This window comes from Olea europaea, unplaced genomic scaffold (assembly GCF_002742605.1).
Source record: "Olea europaea var. sylvestris unplaced genomic scaffold, O_europaea_v1 scaffold1749, whole genome shotgun sequence".
Taxonomy (NCBI): domain Eukaryota; kingdom Viridiplantae; phylum Streptophyta; class Magnoliopsida; order Lamiales; family Oleaceae; genus Olea; species Olea europaea.
Genome location: NW_019235207.1, coordinates 80,321 through 103,463, shown reverse-complemented (window position 1 = coordinate 103,463; position 23,143 = coordinate 80,321). Strand labels below are relative to the sequence as shown.

Genomic DNA, 23,143 nt, shown 5'->3' with positions numbered 1-23,143 from the left:
ACGCAAAAAAGAAAAAAAAAAAGAAAAAAAAAGAGAGAAAATAAACCACACATGATTTAATTATACGACGATAATTACGCTTTTTAAGTTCAAAAAGACATAATAAGACAAAATACGCGATATAAAAGACGTAGTACGACAATAGATATGTACAATTATGTTTCGGAAATATATCATATCATAAAAAATCGTACTTTTGAAAAATCTTTTTCCGCACCTTCATGCAGATATGAAGCAACAAAAATTAATTAATTTCTAGTTTAAAAAAATTAAAAATTAAAACCCATAAATCACGCAAAACCTATAATTTCAATGGAAGTACATAATTGATGTTTGTTTAAGAAAGAAATCAATGGTGAATAAGTTAATAGTTCTTGTCTTGATCTCTCAAATATACTGATAAAAAACTGTTTGATTTTTGCAAACACTTGTCAAATATATGATAAGAGAATTTATTATTTATTAACAAAATGAATAATTTATTAATTTATCAATAGACAAATACATTTATAAATTATGTGAAGTCCTTTCTGCAATACACTATACAAATGTAATCCATGTTGAGAATCTTTCGAATTATTTGGTGAGTAAAATATGATGACGAAATTGTCTACTAATATAAAAATTATTCAACAAATATTGAAAACGCTTATCGACGATAATTTTAATCCAGATAAGAGTCGTGTTCATACAAAAAATAAGCATTTCAAGATGTCGGAGCCTTAAATAATTAATTTTTACAAAATGAGTAGAATAACCAATGTTCTGCATGCATCAAAGAACAAAGAAAAGATAAATGATTTTAGATGCATGTCTAAGTAAGAGCGAATTGTGAAAATAGTTGTTAAGCTAAAAATTCCTTATATGTAGTTTGAGATTTTTTGTATTCAATCGATTCTAATTTTAAATATTTATCAAAAGAATTTAAATAAAATTATTAACTTTTAGAAAAAGTCGAATTTACCTATAAATTGTCAACTTTAAACTTTTAATCACTAAAAATAAGAATACTCGCCCCGGTTTTCTCTCTCTGTGCAAAACTTCTATAATTTTCTGTTCTGTTCTCTCGCTCCGATTAAAAATGGACCCTTCAACTGGACCCGCCGATCAGTACCCGCCGGACATCGATCCGAAGGCGGAGAATGAGGAGGAATCGTCATCCTCCCCAACCGTGCTCGACCTCACGAGTTTTCAACTCCACGATCTGGAAACGGTGGAGATTCCACTGAGTCTAACCGAGTTAGACTTGACGGCGAACCGTCTGTCGACGTTAGACCCCCGAATTTCCCAACTCCCCAATCTCAAAAAGCTTTCTTTTCGTCAGAACCTTTTTAATGATGATGGAATCCAGCCTCTTTCAACGTGGGACATCATTTCCGCCCTCGAAGTACCAATTTTATCCTTCCTCTTTCATTTTTATCGTGTTAAGTATGAATTTATTTCACTATTTCGATTATTAAATCGGTGTTTTTGTCATTTGCTTCTTTAATTGCTGTAAAATATGGAAGAAAAATGCCAATTTGTTTCTTGTTTAGCTGTGGATGTTGTGTATTCATGTCTACTCCTGAAGTTTTTAAAAATAAAAATAAAAAATTCAAAGAATCACTTCTCAAAAAAACTTTATCTAACAAGGATTAGCCCTGTTTGAGCCCCACTTTCTCAAAACACATTTTTCTAAAACACATTTTCAAACGCATGTTTTCCCATATAATAATTTTACATATAAACCCAAAATTTTTTTCTTAATTTTTAATCACGCATTCTCCAAAAAATCACCATTCCAAAACACATTTTCTCTAAAAAATGAGGTTGAAACGGGGACTTAATATTTAGTTTCTCTTGTCATGTTAAATGATGGTACATTCCACATTTGAGGCAGTTGAACATAAAACTGGAAGGTGAGAAAGTTGGGCGAAGAAGGTTAAGATGGCGTCTCAACTTTAGATGGGAAATTGGGTTCCTTACTAACTTTTCTGATATTCCTTCAATCGAAAATGGTAGGCAAAGGGGTTTTTTGGATACTATTTTATCTAGTTATGATTTGAGCAATACTCAATATCGTAGGGGAATTTTCTAAATAAATGGCAATATTTTATTGTTTCTTCAAATGGAGGAGAAGATGATGGTTTTACTTATAAGAAGCCTGGAAAGAAGAAAACAATAATTATGATAGTAAGAATAAAGTTGTTAATGAGAAAGGTGGTTCAATAAATGTTGCTAAACTGGGTGATCAGTTTGGAGCTTGTTTGATTTAGATTTTTGTAAAAAGTGATTTTTTAGGAGAATTAGTGGTTAGAAAGTACAAAAGAATTAAAATCCCACATGAAAAATTATTTTATTGGGAGAAAGTGTGGTTGAAAATGTTCTTAAGTTAGTCAGAGATAAAGCAATGGTTAAATTGGTTAGAACCACTTATGTAGTTGTCCATGATGGCAACATGCAACAACAATAAAGGAGGTCATTGAAAGGATTCTAGAAAGAAAGGCAATTGGTGCAGAAATTAAGACAACTTGAAGGGAGAAACATAGGTTGTTCTACCTTGAAATGGTGCACTTATCCTTGTGAACAAGCAAGTTTATAGGTTTCTCTATTAGAGGAAAGGAAGAGAATAGTCTAGGGAACCTTGAGTTGTTCATCATTTTGCTACGAAGGGGGCATCAATCATGGCGAGTTTGCTATTGTTTTCCGCACTAGTTTACAAGTGATTGACCTCCATTGCGAAATGTCATTTGAGGATAAAGTGCAAAATTCAAAACGAATTTTCTTCAAGCTTAGAAGAATGATGTGTTTTGAGAAATAAAGCACATGAAAGGGTGTAAGAACTTAATTGTTCTTTTAAATTATGATTTTATTAAGTAGGGTTTATATTTAATTGGATTAGATGATATGGACTAGGAGGAAATCTTTATTATCTTTAGAATGAGATTTAGCCTCCGTTTGGTTCTGATTTTTCACTCTAAAAAATCAATTTTTTGATCGTTACTTCCTTAAGTCAGCCATCATTTTTTACTTTTTCACTCAGTAGGACCCACTTTTCTCCCTAACGGTTAAGAAATTGATTTTCAAAATTACTACCTAACAAACTCTTAATTTTGGTTTCTATGAGACGAGCGACGGCAATAGTTGTTCCTTTAATTAAAACTAATATAACTGTTTTAGTTTTCTCCGATTTTTTATTTAAATCGCTATTTGTAAAAATCAAAGATTCATTGATCACGTGTCATTTGATTTTGTGACGCTCTCTCTACCATCAAGGCTCAAACATTAAAAATATATATTTTACAACTTCTTTTTGAATTTCTCTTGGACTTACTTTTAGTAAAACTACTTCGATTCATTCAATTGAAAAGTAGTTTGGGTGTTTATTACTTTATTTAATGGCAAAAGATCACATGGATCATGTGGCCTCTTTAGAGCAACTTGGTGACATGGATGCAGGAAAAGGTAATAATGGAGTATTTGTTATAGATTTTATTGTATCTCATGATCTAGTAACATTGAATTCCTATTTCGAAATAATTGATGAACATTCCATATTTCTTTAGAGAGGATCTTCTTGCACATGCCTAATCGATTTTCAAACTGGAAGAATAGATCAATAAACATGTAATGATTATTAAATTATGTTTGATATCATCAAAGCCTTTGTTTGGTTCAGCTGCAAAAGTTAATTAAAATATAAGTCAATATCAACAATTAATTTTAATCACACATTTCTTGGTTCTTATAACTTTTCAACACACATTCCATCAAATTTTATCAAAATGTACTAAAAAATTGATTTTTATGTAAACCAAATAAGGCAGTAGAGTACTAACTTTGCAATTTTGTAAGAAATTTTTATAAAAAAAAATGACAATTTTGAGAATAAGGGATAAACTACTAATAGTTGGAAGATGGAATATAAGTTATAGATTAACCAAAGTTACCTATGGTTTACACTACTATAGGAATAGTCTGGAGTAGTCTTAGCAAATCAATTGATAGTAGACTAGTTGAGGAAATTTTGTGTTTGAATGAAATAATCAAACCGTTAAATGTAAAGTAGCACATTTTAACGAGTATGGTTAAACATAATAATGAACGCTCAGCTTGGAAACGTACTTTGGACAACACGTGTAAGTGAAATTAAATCTTCATAACTAGGTTAGGTCATTGCCTTGGCCAATTAGTTAGTTCATGACCCAACTAAGTAAATCTATAATGAAATAAATGTTGAAATTGAGAAGAATGAGAAAATGGTAGGATGATGAATTGATTCACTTGTTTTCGAAGATTTTATACTTTCTTCTTTAGAAGCTTTAATTTTCTCCCAAGTTTTTGTTCTGTTGTCCAAGTCTAAAAACGTCCGTTGTGTGCCCTAATGACAGGTATTTAACTGTTAGGTTTTAAAACCTTTTTCCCGATATAAAAATATCCAAATTTCCCTCGAAAGATCTAAACTAATAAATTCTAGCCGGATTCTGTTGTACCCGCTCACTTGAGCAAGCAAGGGTTGCACTTGTTCGTTGTTGTTGTGTCTTCTTGTTTGCCATGCTTACATGTTTTTTCTTGCTTTTTGATGGTTCTCACTTGGGCGAGAATGTAAGAAGCATGGATATGATTACGTAATTCGAATACGATATGATACGGGTACGTCGATACGACTTTTTAAAAAAAAAAGGATACATAGATACGTTTTATTAAATTCAACTTAATTTCATTAATACAAAAAAAAGGGAGTATAATAATAAAAATAAAATAAAATACTAAAGTATTTTATCTTAATTCTTAATTGTCACAAAAATTCATTTTCTTATACATCATCAATATCAGCTTCTTCATTATTATTAAAAAATAACATTCTCCAACTCTTGTTCATCAGTGATAGATTAACAACTGTCAAAGACAATAATTTTCGATTTTTGAATGATTCTCTTTTGTGAGAATTCCTTCTATTAAATAGGCAGGGTATATACAATTACAGGGCTGAATATCAGCTATTACATGAATCTTGGCTAACAGGGAAAGGAATATACAACAATTTATAGAAATTATCCCATAATTATATCCTACTAATATTCCCCTTCAAATTGATGTTGGTCGATCAAGAAACATCAATTTGCTTACAAGAAACTGATGACGCTGTCGTGTCATAGCCTTTGTAAAAAGGTCAACTATCGGAAGGGTAGTGGAAATATGCGGAAGAGAAATAACACGAGTATTCAAGGCTTCCTGAATAGAATGACAATTCACTTCAGTATGCTTTATACACTCATGATAAATTAGATTACCAGCAATCTGCATGACACTGGTGTTATCAACATGTAGAGTAGGCGCAGACTGAGAAAAACCAAGTTCATCTAAAAGGCCACGAAGCCTGATATTCAGATTCAGTAGAGGACTTAGAAACACGATCTTGTTTCTTACTCTTCCAGAAGATCAAAGAGTTACCAAGAAACATGCACCACCCTGTAACAGAGCGTCAAGTGTCAGGACAGCTAACCTAATCGGCATCACTATAAGCTGTAAGACTAACAGGAGAGTCGGCCAGGAAAAATAAACCACGAGTAGGTGTGCCCAAGAGATAGCGAATGATACGATGAATAGCTTCTGAATGGAGATGACATGGAGTATGCATGAACTGGCTAATCTGCTGAATTGCGAAGGAATTATCAGGCTTAGTAATGGTCAGATAATTTAAATTGTCAACCAACCGACGAAACAAAGTAGGATCAGAAAAAATATCACCCTCCTCAAGACGGTACTTTGTGATAACTTCTAGTGGAGTATCTACAAGTGATGAATCCTGAAGACCAGCCAACCTAATCAAATCCTGTGTGTACTTGTATTGATTCAGGAAGATACCCGAGGGATCTATGTAAACCTCCAACCCTAAGAAGTATGTAAGAGGACCAAGATCTTTCATATGAAACGAAGTTTGAAGGTGCTACTGTAGGTGACTAATTAAGGTAGAATTCTGATAGAACCCCCAACCTGCAGTAACAGTGGAAGCTCTTTTGAATTGATAAACAATGGAAAATCAAAGTAAATTCTTATTGGAAGAGTAAATGAACAGAATTGGTAACAAATGCCAGGCTATTCGAGAGGCCAGGTCTCTCCCTCTTGACTCAACTTACACGTGAATGATAATTCCCAACCCCAACTCTCCATTTATAAGCAATCCCTACTTGACTTATTACATTTTTTACCCTACTAACTAACTATTAAGTTGTCTAGATTAACAAAGATGTGGCAGCAACCATGTGAATCGGTTTAGCATCTTTCATTACCCGCCGCCTCAAAATCCACCTTGTCCTCAAGGTGGAAGCTATTGTTGCCTTGGTCAATTCATCATGCAGCCAGGCCATTTTCCTTGCAGGCACTCTAGTCATGGTCATCATTGGAAAGGGACGTTTCAGCCCTTTGAAGCGGCCAAACTTACTCAATCTAGCAATTATCACTAGTATAGTATCCAAGGTAATGCCATAACCCGTTGCCTCTACCAACACGTTGTCGAAATTTTTAACTCTCCTTATCGAAATAAGTGCGTAGCTGACTGCACGACCTTCCTTTCCTTTTCCTTGAAGATCGGCGAAAGTAAGCTTCTTAAAGCGCAGCCCTTCTTTTTTGATTGTCAGCGAATGGACTGTGTGAGTAGGATTTCTGGTGTTCAATTGAGGTGTCAGGTATGAGGAAGATGGATATTGAGAAGCCTATAGTAATGGGCTATATGATGGGTATGAGTTACAAGAAGGATGTAAGTTGGAGCTATTAATTTTAACCTTGTTTGGGCCAAAATTGGATTGGGCTTGCTTCAGGAACTCCTTTGAGTCTTCTCCCCTTTGGGCCAATTTCATAACCAAGCCCACAGGATCTTTTATATGAACTCTATCCCTAATTTTAATCCCAATTTCTTCCTGTTTCTTCATCATCGTGGTCTCCATCACCTCCCGATTCATCCAAATCCACTTCTTCTCTTCTCCACAAGACCAATCGGCCAGATTATCTTCAATGAACACCGGTGTTTTCATTGGTTGACTTCGGGTTTCTACTTGCTCAGACTCCTGACGGCGAATCCTTGTAACTACACTTTCCCCTGCCATTTTGGATTTCGATAGAATCTCAGAATCAGCAGTGCTTTCAGCCGGATTGATTGCGAGTTCCTTTTTCTTCCTTTCCTCTTCTTGTTCGTCCAATTTCTTCATCATGAAATCCAATTTCTCCATCATCCTAGCCATCGCCGTCTTCATTTCAGATTTCAGCGTGCCTAGACCTTCCTATACTTCCATCTGAATTCCATCAATTCTCATTTCCAAGGCTACCACTCGATTAGTAAGAGACATTTTCCCAGATCTCAACTGCTCTGATACCATTTTGATAGAACCCCCAACCTGCAGTAACAGTGGAAGCTCTTTTGAATTGATAAACAATGGAAAATCAAAGTACATTCTTATTGGAAGAGTAAATGAACAGAATTGGTAACAAATCCTAGGCTATTCGAGTGGCCAGGTCTCTCCCCCTTGACTCAACTTACACGTGAATGATAATTCCCAACCCCCAACTCTCCATTTATAAGCAATCTCTACTTGATTTATTACATTTTTAACCCTACTAACTAACTATTGAACCGTCTAGATTAACAAAGATGTGGTAGCAACCATGTGAATCGGTTTGGCATCTATCAAATTCGTCCCAGTTATAACAATATCATCAACATAGAGCAGGAGAAGAACAATACTAGTTGAGGTTTTGCAAACAAAAAAAGAGGAGTCATACTGGCTTTGTTGAAAAGAAAACTGAAGCAATGTAGATCGAAACTTGTCAAACTAGGCTTTTGGAGCTTGTTTCAGGCCATATAACGAGCACTTCAATTTCCAGACTTTAGAGGAAGATGTGGAGGTTAGGCCCCAAGGTAGAGTCATATAAACCTCTTCTTTGAGATCACCGTGGAGAAATGCATTTTTAACATCCATTTGAAGGAGTGGCCAGCCTTGAAAAGTAGTAATAGAAATAACATTCCGCATAGTAGTCATCTTAGCCACCGGGGCAAAAGTCTCCTCATAATCTACCCCATACTCTTGTTTGTTACCGAGAGCAACTAAACGTGCTTTATACCGATCCAAAGCTCCATCCGAATGAAGTTTAATAGAATAAACCATTTACAACCAATAGCCTTAACATTCGCCAGGCAATCAACAATATCCCAAGTATGATTGTCCGCAAGTGCACTAAGTTCTTCTGCTATTGCCTCCCGCCAACATTCATGCTTAATTGCCTCAGAATACCTTGTAGGAATAGGGATGGATGACAAAGTAGCATTAAAAGATGTATAAGAAAATCCATACCGATTAGGAGGCTGAGAAATTTTGGTAGAGCGACGAGGAATAGTTCCAAAATCCAGCTCATTCTCAGAAAGCATCGTCTGAGCAGGTACAGATGGCGGGTCAGGCTCAGGAAGTGGCGAAGTTGGGCATTGTCTTTTATACACAAATTCAGGCTTGAACCATTCAGAAGTAGAGGGTAGATCATCAAAGTGTGGAAGAATATTTATCTCAGGTAAAAGCTTAACATGAGCAGGAAAGAAATATTGATTTTCGAAGAACACCACATGACGGGATATACGAACTCTATTAGAACAAGGATCATAGCAAACATAACTGCTCTGATATCATGTCAAAGACAATAATTTTTTATTTTGAATGATTATCTTTGTGAGAATTCCTTCTATTAAATAAGCAGAGTATATATAATTATAGGGCTTAATATCAGCTATTACATGAATCTTGGCTAACTATTGGCTAACAGGGAAAGGAATATGCAATAGTTTACAGAAATTATCCCATAATTATATCTTACTAACTACAACCTCAAGTAGTCCAATACTTTCCAGAGTATGAAAAGAGTCACCAACAATGTCCTACATTTTTATTCTCCTTTTGAATAAAAATCTAATTTTCTTGATAAAAGAAGCAGATTGCTATGAATGAAAATGAATTTTTAGCTCGTTTCAGAGTTATTTTATTTCTACTTATAGAGTGTATAAAAGAGTGCGCACTCCAATTTTTTTGACGTAAGATGAAGAAGATGGTTGCACAAGAATTTTCAAAGCAATGCTTTGAAGCAAAGAAGCATGTAAACCATGAAGTAACCACTATGTCTATGAATGAATTCATAACGATTAGTGATAGAATCAAACTTACCAGTAATATTTTTCTTCACGTGTCCTAATGCATTGGATACATATAAAAAATAATTAAAAATATAAAATAATTTAAAAATACGTATACATATCGAAAAATTAAAAAATATAAAAAATAACTAAAAAAATTTCTCAGGTAGGCATCAGAGTGTATTGAAGAGTATTCAAATTTAGATACGTATCAAATATGGTATGTACTGAGTTTACAAGTATCCATGCTTCTTAGGTGAGAATACTCTTCCATTTACAAGTGTTGATTTCTTTGTATTACTCTTTTCATTACATTTTTGTCTCTTAAGCTTGAAGGTCTTCGTAACATCAGAAAATAAGTAAAATACATGAAAATATTGACAGTAAAAGTGAAAGTAATTAACAAGTAAAATTTAAGGGTGAAAATAACAGTAAATTTGACGCTTATTGTTTGACACGGTATCCTATATTATTTCTAGTTCTAACAAACAAGCAACATCTTGACACTAATTACCTGCAAAGATCCACTTGTAAAGTTTAGAATATCAACATTTAAGTGCTCATTTGGAGAAGCTTAAAAAGTTGCTAAAAATTGAGATTTAAATCAACTATTAATTTATCTAGACATTTCACGGGACCTAGAACTTTATCAACTTTCTATCATAAATTTCATCAACTTTTATCAAATTCTGTTAAAATTTTAATCAAAAGCTTTATCAAACAACCTAATTATATAGAAAAGTATTAAAAATAAAGATATAATATATGTGTAAATATTAAAGATTTTATATCACGTGTTCATTTCCCACTTTTCTGGAAAATCACGTGTTGTGTCAGTCTCCATTATTCTTAAATATCAACATTGTGGAAAGTGAGGGAAATAGATGGTTTTTTAAATTAGGTTGTTAAAGCTAAGAGTGGTTTACAAATTATGGAAACTGCTTAGACTCTAGAACTAGTAAGCTTTGTTGTCCAGCTTCGGAAATGTTTATTGAGCAGCTAAGTGTCGTAGTGTTAAGATATTTAACTAATAAAAGAACGTTGAGTGCAGAAAGAGAACTACAAATTATAAGAACATTTTGGAAATGATAAGTCCATGAGTGAAAGGATGAATATTTAGGAGAATCGGTTAGCTGTGACTGAGGATGTAACTGGTTATGCAAATCAGTTTTAAGCTATCAATTGCAGGTGAACTATTGAATTTGAAGCTATTTGTATGTAAACAGGCCATAGAGAAATGTTGAAGTAAAAAAAGATCTTTATCTACTTTGAAATGTTTTTTTGGGATCCAAGAGAAATATGATTATGCTCTCAGATGCTCGGACTCTTCATTTCGGCTAGAGTACCCGTGTCGACACGACACGACACGGGTACCGGTACGGAATACGGGTCTGATTCTTCCAATTTCAATCGGATCCGGCAAGAAATCTTAAGAAAAATTGAAAATTTACCTTATTGGATGGAGATGGAAGGTATCTGTAAAGAAATAGCAAGTTAGCGCCGCGCCGCCGACAATCTTTGGTCCAAAATCTGCTGGTTATCTTCCGGTGGAACCCTAGAATCGTTAAGGAGAAGAAGGAAGATGGAAGACGGGGAGACGGAGACAGGAATGAAAGAAGAGACTTGGGTTTAATTGGAGTTGGGCCATTTTGATTGGGGCTAATGATATGGAAGTGGGTTGGGTTAATAATATGGATGTGGATGGATTTAATTGGAGGTTGGGCCATTTTTATTGGGCTAATAATATTGATATTGGATATAGATGGATTTAATTGGAGTTTGGGAAATGGATATGAGTGGGCTAATAATGTAATTATTTTTACACCAATCATATTCTAGTTTAATAAAATATTCAAACAATAAAATTAATCATTTTTAAAAAAAAAAATTTCAATTCATCATTTTTAACTAAAAAAATACGACAATATAAAAAAAAAATCTAAAAAACAAAATTGAAGTTTGAAAAACGTACCCACGTACCCGTGTCCTAAATTTGGACTCTTTTTAGCCATGTCCCCGTATCCCACATTTTAGAAAATAAAAGATCTGACGCTTTGATACATACCCGTACCCGATACCCGTACCCGAGTCCGAGCATCTTAGATTATGCTATCATACGAAGAGTTAGGTTAATTTATATGGTAAAGGCCATCTATCATAATGCAATTACCATAAGTAGTAGTTGTACTCACATGCCCACAGGATGTTTTACATAAAGATTCAGAAGAAATGTATCTTAAATAAATTAATTACATGCAACAATGATGAGGTTTTTATTTGCCATTTTTAGCTGGTGGTATGGCAAGTAAAAACTGTAGTGAGGATTATTGCTTGAAGTTTTTGGATAAGTACTACTGAGTATGCTACATAACATGAAAGGAACCAACAGTACAGATAGAAACAGGTTTAAAATTGTGGGTCCAGTAGACAGAAAGTGATAATTTTATTTACTGGTTTCTGGCATAGGGATTAGAACCCCCGGCTAGTAAGAGATGGGAATTCAAGTAGAGAGATGTTGAATTAAATATATGGTAAATTGATAGAAAGATTAGTAAATTGAAGATCTGCACATTGAAGAAATATTAGTTTGCTAATTTCATGCGATTCCTAAAATATTTCTTATCTGAGAATGCTCCAATTTATTTAATACTGATTTATTGACCCTCTCTTTTTACTAATTTGATTTTAAGGATGCAATGAAATGACATGGAATAATGGGATTTTTGACCTGCATGGTGTTTACATGTTCCTATTTCCCTAATCTAGAGCTTGCTTGGCTTAGCTTGTTTCTAAGAAAGAAGCAAAACTTGCTTACCTACTGTCAAGAAAAGCAAGACAGAAGCAAGTTTTTTGCTTTTTCTCTAGAAATAAGCTAAGCCAAACGTGCTACGAGTCTGTTAATTGCTATCAGTATCTTGTAGCTTGGGACTCTCCAATTTTCTGTGCTGTGAATTCCACTAAACAGATAGTGGAGTTATATAATGTACTTCAGAAAATTTGTTTGGAGGAGGGTGGCAAAATTATCAAACATGGAAATAAAGTTCTAGATTTCCGATGCTATAAGACTGCAAGTCTTTAAATGGAATTACCCTCATTGGTTTAGCTTTACAATTTCTAGTGAGTGCCATGTTTGAAATCCATGGCAGTTAGCCATTATCAATGAGGTGAATGTAACTTGTAGAACCCCTAGATTTTATCTGTTTAAGCAGTTATATTGTTAGTCTGTTACTCTCTTTTTAATCTAGAGTGGATTTGGATTTGTCTAGAGAGTTAGTGGGATCTTCAAGAAAAATCTTTGGTGGAATCAGCTAGAGCAATCCTCAAATTTCTTCCAATTTTAGCTCCTCTCTTTTGGAGATTGTTATTGATGAGTTTATGAATTTGCAAGTGGGCGAGGCAGTGGTGAACTGAAGGTTTGGAAGAGGAATTTTCCGAAATTGATTAAGTGGGTTTGGGGTCCATTAGGACTTGATTTGTTTATGCACGTATGCTTTCATGTGATTTTTTATTTATTTTTTCTGGGACTTGATTTGTTTATGCATGTTTGCTTTCATGAGATTTTTTATTTATTTTTTCTGGTACAACGGCTGTACTCGTGATATTGCATTTGGAAGTTTATTTAAAGAATTTGTTGGACTTGATACACGAGATGTTTCAAGAATTCTTTTGTCATGTCAAAATAACAAGAGAAATTTTTTTAATTATTATTATTTTTTTTACAGGAGCTAGTTCTCCGGGATAATCAGTTGAAGAAAATTCCTGATGTTAGCATATTCAAGCAGCTTCTTGTGTTTGATGTTTCATTCAATGAGATCTCATCTCTTAATGGACTGTCTAAGGTCTCCAGCACTCTTAAAGAGCTTTATGTTTCTAAAAATGAAGTTATCAAGATGGAGGAGATTGAACACTTTCCTTCACTGCAAATTCTTGAGCTTGGATCAAACAGAATACGGGTCAGGATTTAATTTCTCAAAAAAAAAAAGTGTAGAATGCTATTAACTACTTCCTTAACTTTCAACAAATGATCATATTCCTCATTATGCTATAATACCTTTTTTTATTTTAAGATGGAAGCACACGCATTCTTTAATGTTCTTTGTAGCAGATCTGTTCTCTACATAGGAATAATAGGTGTACAGTATACCTTTTCAAGAAAGTTGCTTAATTTTGAAGTGCCTATTTTTGGTTTCAGAATAGTTACATGACTTAGAAGTACTTTTCATGCAGGTAATGGAAAACCTTCAAAACTCAACAAGCTTGCAAGAACTATGGCTTGGACGGAATCGAATTCGAGCAATTAATCTTTGTGGGTTGAAATGCATTAAAAAGCTTAGCTTGCAGAGTAATCGTTTAACTTCCATGACAGGATTGGAGGTATTTAGTGTTTGAGAGTTTTTGTGATTGAAGAGCTTTTGTATAAAATTCTTTCTTCTAAACTCTGGGCAACATTTGCATCAATATATGTACTTTTTGTGATTTGCAGGAGTGCATTGCACTAGAAGAACTATACTTGAGCCATAATGGGATAGCAGAAATGGAAGGCCTATCAACATTAGTAAATCTCCGGCTCTTGGATGTCTCGGCTAATAAGCTTACAGAAATTAATGACATTGAGAAATTGGAACAGTATGAATCTCTATTTCAGACGTGCAGTTGTATTAATCATCCCTATACACTTCACTTTAAGTTGGTTCTGCAGGTTAGAAGATCTATGGCTTAATGACAACCAAATAACATCGCTAGAAGGAATAGAAGAGGCAGTTGCCTGTTCCAGAGAGAAGCTCACTACCATCTACCTTGAGCGCAATCCATGTGTATGTATAGATATCTGCCTCTCTTGGTGGAATGTAGTGTGTGTTCAAACCGGGAACATCTTTACTACATAATCTTCAGCATTAGTTGATTCTTGGTTTAGAATCTTCTCTAGAACATTGCTTTAGTATTTTTATTATAATAGCTGTTCATTCGTGTTATCCAAAATCCATTCCACTCCTTCAGCCATAACAAACAGGCAGTATATCCCTTTTTTTTGAATAGTTTGTTCTATGGGAACCTCCTGAAGGAACTAGGCCTTGAGCTGCTTGTCCTTGCATTGTTTTTTATTCACTAGGTTGCATAGAAATACTTGTATCACATCGTGTTTATTCTTGCCAACTTGAAGTGATTGAGTACATCAGAAGTTTCTCAGGTTCGAAGCTTTTCAGATGGCAATGATTGTAGGCATATGATTTGCTTTTAACAGGAATATTGAATAAGATTTAGGACCACTATATGCCCATGGAAATTTGATCTCCAACTGCATATTCATGTCTATCAACATTTTTCTGGTTCTTCTGTGACGTCATTATGGGCAAAAACTTTAAATTTTTGCTTGAATGCTGCAATATGAAGACTGGAACTATAACTTGCATTTCCTCCCACGACTGAAATTTGAAGATAGATTTTAGATTAGGCTATCCTCTGTTATAGCCGACTTATATATCAATTGCAAGGTTCCAAAATCCTGTCTGTCTTCTATCGTAGTGCATTGAGGAATTACATTTTATCAGTTGGCTAGAATGCTGTTACTGTTTTTTGAATTAAATGCTCTTGGCATAGCCAGTTACTTGTAAAATCTTCTTCAGGTCTTAACCTTTTCCCCTGTTGACTTTGAATTTTAATGTAATATCAAGTTTTCCTAATGCATTTTTTCCCCTCTGCAGGCTAAATCTCCAAATTATATTGCTACTTTGAAACAAATCTTCCCCAACGTTGAGCAAATCGATTCAGAATTGTTTGCTTAGTATATCTGATTTGACCTGTGGACGAATTTTGGTATGAACTTATACAAAGAGAGGAAGTTAGGTGCTGACACCGGATAATTCTCGAGCTTAATCTCCTATAAATCAGTTTTATAGCTCAACATGGTACTTCCCGGAGGAGCAACATTGAAGAAGTTTTAACCTTTTCAAGGAGCACAGAGGTCTGTCTGAGGGACTTGCAACCCAAAAGAATGTAACAACCTTCTCATGGAATCATTTATGTTTCTTATATTCCAGTATTATGTTTTCAAGGAGTTACTATTTACCAAAAACAAAAAAAAAAAACGTTGCCTTGTTTCTTACGTTGGGGGTTTAAACCATCTTAAGATTAAAGCAGCAGTTGATTGTGGTTAACAAATCAAAATTGTTGTTGATTCATAGAGTTTGCCTTTCTTCCAAACGTCGTGAAACCAAGCTCTCTCATAGGTGTTCTGTCTAAGAAATAAGCACTTCCAAATTGAATAATTTGATCTACTATAGCGTCCAAGAGAGGGTTGATTAACCAACATCGTACACTTCTTCATCCATAGCAAATCTTATCATTTTACAAAATTTAATTAATTTTGAATCATCGGTTGAATCGGTCATCAGATTCTATCTCACAAAATTGGGAACAATGCTGTGATGAGGAAGATGATAGAACCCATGTTAAGTGCCCTTATGATATGTAAATCGTAACTGATATCTAACATTTTTGCCCCCTTTCTCAAGTTCATTTGAAAAAGAAATCTTAAAAATCAATAAATGTGAACAGCTTTGTGGTATTCTAGAGACTGGAAAAAAAATGAGAAAATTATAAAATGAACGTGAGAAAGCCTCCAACGAAGCAAAGCATATTGCCATGCTCTGGCCATGACAAGATCAAAGACCTGCAAATACAGCCAACACTAGTTCTAAGGAGTAAATGAAGAGTACACGAGGGACGTTCCTCAAGCAAGGAGTCGTAGGTTGGTTTGATCATGAGACACGGGATGAAGCTGGGCACACAAAATCAAGGTTTGCGGGGCAAGCGAACTCAAATGAGACCGAAAAGTAGGAGGACAACCTATTCATTTAGTCCCCGTTTGGCCCAATTAATTTCCATTCCATTACATTTCATCTTTCTCTCTCCTATTTTCAACCACAAAATCTTCAATAAAATAATATTACAAGTAAAATGAAAACTTTTCCTTCTTTTCAACCACTCATTTAAAAAAAAAAACGCTATTCCATCCATTTTCATTTCCACAAAATGAGGGCCAAACGGGGCTTGATGTGACATTATAAGTTTGTGCAAGACTCCAAAACTATGTTAGGACATTGCAGAGTCCAAGTCTAGAGCATTACATTTGAGGGACAAGTTAAAGCATTCTATAGTGATGCAAATTTGGAACCACAGTCTAGAATGATTCAGGGTAAGAAGTTGGAGGGAACTTGTGGAAGGTCGTAACCTTCTCTAAAATGATCATCTAATAAGTATTAAAAATCATACTATTAAGTAATTCAAGATTATTGACAGTTTCATTTCAAGATTGCTCGTGATCATCTCTAAATTTCCTTTTAAAATTAATTTTTATTATTTTCTTTTCAGATTCAAACCTTACAATGTATTTGCTTCGAATAATTTTCCTCATATATCGTCATGTTAAATGTAACGTGATTACTTATGTAATCGTACTGGAATCCATTTACAAATCAGAATTTATGATTAATAGGCTCATTTGTTTTCTTTTACTTCAAAAATGAATACATTCATATTTTGCTTGTGTAGTTCATAAGTTGTTTTATTAATATTGAGGGACAGAAATCTAAAAGTGGACACAAGAACATGAATGACATCTTATTAATTTGATGTTAATGTTGAAAATATCAATTCATATTGTTACGCTCTTATCTGAACTACTTCGAAAAGTCTACGTCCGCGTTATATGAGATGTTCAATACCCATCCGAAGTGGTTTCGAAGTGGCGCTACCACCAATGTTGTCGATCTGCTAATGCACTGCGAGGCACAGACAATCTACTGAACCGATCGAAGCATCCTCGCCCCTGAAGCCGAGGCGCAGTACATTCTGAGGTTCTCTGTCAGAGGATCCGCCGCCAATTTCAGAAAGAGATCTATGTCAATATCCTTTCTGCCCCCAAGGTTTAATTGATTTGACGTCTCCATGAACCTAGTTGATGTGACGTATCAACTTTATGTCAACTCAACTCGGGAGAAGTAATTACCCGCCCACTCTATAGACGCGGATGATTGACGCTTATGAGCAAACGCCTCACACCGTCAGATGCATACACGTGTTCCATATCCAACGGTTCTCCTCACCTATAAATACCCAAAGTTTGGCAAGAGGCAAAAAAGGATGAAACTCTTACAACTTAGCTTTCCATAACAAGTAAATATATATTTTCCTCCCCACCCTTTTGCACAAATTTGGTACTGTTCCGATCACCTGGGGCTAACTTGATCGTCGAAGTGTATGCGACCATCGCCACCTCCGTTGGTTCCGGCCGTGTGCATCTGACTGTGCGTTGATTGTGCATAGGGAGGAATACGTGGAGTAGCTATCGGTTGGCCACTTGGAGGGTCCAATTTGCGAGGTCAACAGATTGGCGCCGTCTGTGGGAAACTTCCCGTCCAAAATTCTGCATTCGCCATCGGAGAAACCACCGGAAAACTAGTGACTTCCCCTAAAAAGGGCACGTTCTTGAAAAAGAGCAAAGTCGAGTTATAATCCAAGTTCTTATCACCCTTGAAAAAGGAGATAAGCTGAGTTCCAGCTATGAAGACGAGAACCCTATGAGAGAGGCCTCTGAAGAAGAGGTGCTCCTTACAATATCACTCACCAGAGACCCCATCACCGGCGTCGCCAAGGTGAAAAAACTGTCATGCTCACTGAAGGAATGACTCAAATAGCTCCGAACATGAGAGACATCGCAGCCCAGAATATGGCGATGCATGAACTTCTCATGCAAGCCCGAGGTCACCAGGGCTCTCAAATGCCCCAAGGATCTTACCCAGTTCAGGAAATCCCTGCATCTCGTTCCCCAGGTCGTGTGAGCCAGCACAAAGAACGCCCCCTCGAAAGAGAAGTGGGTGCGAAAGCCACATCTTATGTGCAAGGGAGCCAGCTAGCAGAACCGCAATTGGGGGACAATTTCCCTCAAGAATATGAAGCACAAAAGTCAATCGACGCCTTCGACCGAATAGGACAGGACCCTAGTAATAGAGTCCGCTCAGTGCGAAGATCAGTTCAGCAAGAACAGGAACAAGAACAAGCACATCCTCCTCCTAGAAATAGGAAGGAGAGAAGGGGCTTAGTTGATTGGGGCAGTTGAGGAGAAGCACCTCCACCTTCCCAGAATATTCAAGATGATGAAGGGTCAGATAGGCCTTGTCGATCCTATGAAATTGATGATGATGATGATAACCTCCCTTTCTCAAGGAAAATTCGAAGCTTCCCAATGCCTGCGAATTTCATACACCCTAAGATCTCCAAGTATGAAAGAAAGGGGGACCTAGAGAAGCATCTCACCAAGTACATGACACAGATGAGCCTCAGGGGAGTCTCGTCTGTTTTGAAATGTAGAGCCTTCCACCTAACCTTGGGAGGAGCTGCTGAAGTGTGGTACAACAGACTTCCTCCCCTAAGCATTAGGAATTGGCCAGATTTGAAGAAGGCATTTTTGAACCAGTACCTCTCACGCAGAGAAGGAGAGGTCCCAGTGCAACGCTTGTAAGATATGAGACAGGCCTCTGGAGAGACGCTGAAAAACTATCTCGCCAGGTCGACAAACGAAATCACATACTGCGAGTAGGTCACTGACAGAGAAGCCCTTTCAGCTCTGAAAGGCGGCCTCAACATGAACACTTTGTTCTGAAGGGATGTGCACAGCAAAAATCCCTCCACTTATGACGAGCTGGTAGAAATGATGAGAGTTGAGATCGTCAGTGAAGAGATGATTGATCACCGAAATCGTGCCGCGAGGGGACTCCCTCTGCCTCAAAGGCAGGTAGGTCGAGTACCTGCATCACACCTTGTCACTCAGCAATGGACTCGAGCATGTCATACAATAGCTCCCACCTCCGGACAGGCATTGGCTTCTGCCACGCTAAATGCAGTGCCGATGTTGGCATACGAGAATTTCCCTGGCGAAGCAGGGCCATCTGGAGGAATTGATAGTAATAAAAAGAAGACTTCATGAAATTCTTGGTGGTAGACCACAAATCGGCCTACCATGGAGTATTGGGCAGGTCCGCCTTGAAAGATCTTTGGGCTGTCACCTCCATCCACTACTTGTGTATGAAATTCCCAACTGAACATGGGATTGCTACGGTCTGAGGCGACCAGATGGGCTCCAGGGCATGTTACTTAAACTCTCTGTGAAAATCGGAGCCCCGAACTGTTAACGTGATCATAACTGAAGTTGCCAGTGAGGCCAATTTGGATGTGAAAATGCTCGACGCCCCTGAACAAGGGCATACCTTTGAATAGGAGGAAGACGTCAACATGGAAGAGGCCCCTGAAGAAGGGCACCCTCTTGAAGAGTTAGATCCCCGGATAATTGACACTGAGCCAAATGCAACCCCAATGGAAGAACTTGAAACTTTCTCCGTCAACCCAGTGGACCCCAGTCAGGTCTTGCGAATAGGGAATGCACTGTCCCCCGAAGCAAAAGAAGAAATGGTGAGCTTCCTAAAAAGGAACTTGGATGTTTTCGCTTGGAAGCATGAAGACATGGTGGGAATAGATCCCAGGATCAGTTGTCATCATCTTAACATCAACTCCTCTTGTACCCCACATCGGCAGAAAAGACGTGCCCTCAACCCGGAGTGGTAATAGGCACTCAAAGATGAAGTAGACAAGCTTAGTCGCAGCTGCTTCATCAAAGAAGCTATCTATCTGAAGTGGATATCCAACTCGGTCTCGGTGAAGAAGCCCAGAGGAAAGTGGAGGGTGTGCGTAGACTTCACAAACTTGAATAAGGCATGCCCTAAAGATAGCTTTCCACTTCCAAGGATAGACCAACTTGTGGATTCCACCGCTGGACATGAACTCTTGAGCTTCATGGATGCATACTCAGGGTACAACTAGATACCCATGTTCCGACCAGATGAGGAAGCTACATCATTCATCACAGACAGAGGATTGTGCTGCTACAAAGTCATGCCCTTCGGATTGAAAAATGCCGTAGCTATGTATCAGAGGTTGGTCAACATGATGTTTGCCGAACTCATTGGCAAAACCATGGAGGTCTATGTTCGCGAAATTATTTCTTTCAATTTTAAACCACCGCAAGTGTACGGTTCGTTAACAAGTAATAAAGTGGATTCAATGAGTTCGAATATCATCCCACAGAGATTGATTAGTTCAAATTTTATCTACCTTATCCTTAACCGAAACTAAATTACCAAAATCGATGTAGACCTAATTGAACCTCAATTATGCAATTTTTGACTTATGATTAAATTGAAATTAATATGCAAAACAATAAATTAAACTCGAGAATGAAATCTAAAAGTTGAGAACGCACTTGTTATAATTATTGGGAATGAAATACGCTAGGATCACGAATTTCCATGCAATTATCACTTTAAACCCTAATTTCACAATATGACAACACATTTCAATTTTGACGAATCAATGTTCCTAAGTCTATTCAATACTCTCTCTCGAGATGTATCAAACCTATTTCTACACATCACCGATCTATATTTCTATGACAAGAGCATATGTAAAAAAACATGAAATTTTATGAACATTTAAAGATTCACATAGAGCATAGCAGTATATTTCTATTCACTATCAGACCCTACGATGATTTATACTATGTCAAATCTATTCCAATTCACTCGAATGCAAGAATAAATCACTTAAATTCACACAATTACGAGCTCTTAATTGCGGAAACATTTAATTGCATATAAATCATTCAACATAATAAAAATTGTCTTACATCAAATTGCAAAACTAGAATATTAAACTTCAATTCACATGATTCATCGATCTCCTAGCATAAATAAATCTAGCCTAGCATGCTCAAAATAACAAAATACATCAAAGTTTGTATATAAGACATCACCGGATTAGATAAATCTTGAAGTTCTTCGTGTCAATCTTTGTTCTTGTGATCCAATCCTCTTCAAGAATTGTTTTTCGACCTCCAATTACGTTCTGTGCATCTCTGGAATGTTTTTGGTATTTATATCTCGTGGAAAATTAGGTTACCATAGGTGTTTCAATCGTATAAGGAAAGAAAATTTTCTCGCCGAATTTGTACCATGCGACCGCATGGTTTTAATCCGTGCGGCGGCATGGTTATCATCTTTTTTTTTATTTTTAAACCCTGCATCACTTTGTGCGACCGCACGACTTTTCTACCATGCGACCACATGGTAGAAATTATCTTTCAGTTCCTGCAATTTGGTCCCTTCACTTTAATCTTCCACTTTTTTACATCTTTTCTTCATTCTTCACATTCCATCATCCCAAAAGGTCATCAATTCATATTTGGCACATGCAATTTCTTGATTTGTTCATCGGGTCAACTTTTGAGTAATTGCATCTTGGTCCTTGAACTTTCACTTTGTGTCATTTTAGTCCTTTTTCGCGTCTTTTCTCGTGTATTTCACCATGTCCATCGGTGTTACCTACAATTCACAAATATAATGAAATTAAATCACAGTTCGATCATTTTATTCATAATTAAGTCATGTTTGTGACCTAAATAAGTGTGCAAAATCACACTTATCAAACTCTCCAAATTTGAACTATTGTTTGTCCTCAAACAAGATAGTGACTAAATTCTAAACAAGCGTGGCTTAATACCCCGCTACGGCTCAGGATTGGACTAAGTGTTCGATTTGATGAAGATGTATTAGTGTAAAAAGATTAATGGCATCAACCTTCGCTTGTTAAATGCGCACTTGACGTGTGTGTGTGTGTGAGTTCATGCCAACATATTAGATTCATGATGGGTTTGAGTCCCGACCCCAAGTGGTCAAATGTATCCTTACTCGCTCGAGAGATACACAACCCCCCAAACTTATTATTTTCACTCAATTATCCCGGGGTTGTGTTTTTTTTTTAAATTAGGGGTTTACATAGCTGCAGTCCTCACCCTCTCGTAGTTTGGATTAATCTCACTATCACAAGTTTACAATTCAACAAGTGAAGGTTCTCCTAAATTTGATTATTTCGACACTCAAGATTAAACTAGGTTACTTGTCTCGCCTCAAAGGTATAGTTTCTTCAACCAAATATCCAAGGGCTTTTTTTCATGTTATTGTCTCTCTCTCTTTTTTCTAATTTTTCTGATTTTATTATTAAGTTTCTCATTTTTTTCTCAGTTTCATCTTCTCATTTGCTTTCTATATAACCCATGTAACGAGTTTTAAGCCGGTGACTCGCAAACCAGTTGGCTTTAGGACACTAGGTTTAAACCATTGCAGGCTTATTCACTCGCGTTATAAAGGCTCGATCAGATGACTTTCAATGAACCTCTTTCCCTTTTGCTTTCTATATGACCCTTTTAGCGAGCTTTAAGCCAGTGACTCCCAAGCCAGTTGACTTTAGGGCACCAGATTTTGAAATATCCTTACAGACTTACTTGCTTGAGTCATAAAGGCATGAAAAGAAGTGTATTGTTCTCACAAATTTATTTTATGCCCTTATTGTTCTAGACATTTAGTTCCAAAACTAACCCTTAATTTAAGATTTTCACCTAATCTTCACCTCACTAGTCTAGACAATCTACACAATAGAATTCATGCACGGAGCCTCCACTCATCTCAATGCTCCCTTATAATAGCTCAATCATCACCAAACTATTTTAAGGCAGTTTACGGTTTAGTTCAATAGAGGGTTATCATTCTTTTTCTATTTTATGCTCAAAATTCAGTCATTTATCTAATATGTCAAGCATGAATAGTGTGCACAAATAATGTCAAATTTTGCATCAACAAGTGTCAGATAGCCTAATTGCATTAGATCCAAAGATTTTGCAGTTTAACCTAGTCCAAATTTTAACATCATAACTAGCAAGGTTATCAAGCCCACACAGGCATGTATAAGAAGAGTTAAAACAAAATTGAAATAAAATGCAATTTTTTTTCATGCACACATACCGATGAACGCAGATAATACAGATACTTAGTTAAAATTATGTCACCTCTCCAAACTTTGTTACTACATTGTCCTCAATGTAAAATT

At 36.2% G+C, this 23,143-nt stretch overlaps 1 protein-coding gene across 1 annotated transcript; it reads left to right on the top strand.

Moving 5' to 3' along the window:
* Positions 1-1,015: 1,015 nt before the first annotated feature.
* LOC111377939 (protein phosphatase 1 regulatory inhibitor subunit PPP1R7 homolog) lies at positions 1,016-15,328 on the top strand. Its single transcript, XM_023001099.1, has 6 exons — positions 1,016-1,387; positions 12,874-13,104; positions 13,379-13,525; positions 13,635-13,777; positions 13,851-13,965; positions 14,854-15,328. Exons 1-6 carry the CDS (start codon positions 1,082-1,084, stop codon positions 14,932-14,934), a joined length of 1,023 nt encoding a protein of 340 aa, XP_022856867.1. The 5' UTR covers positions 1,016-1,081; the 3' UTR covers positions 14,935-15,328.
* Positions 15,329-23,143: the final 7,815 nt, after the last annotated feature.

Bases quoted from the DNA above. Each gene is read 5' to 3' on its own strand.
- LOC111377939 (XM_023001099.1), top strand. From the start codon at position 1,082: ATGGACCCTTCAACTGGACCCGCCGATCAGTACCCGCCGGACATCGAT. The intron at 1,388-12,873 runs GTACCAATTTTA...TTTTTTTTACAG, and splicing joins ACATCATTTCCGCCCTCGAA to GAGCTAGTTCTCCGGGATAA. The intron at 13,966-14,853 runs GTATGTATAGAT...TCCCCTCTGCAG, and splicing joins ACCTTGAGCGCAATCCATGT to GCTAAATCTCCAAATTATAT.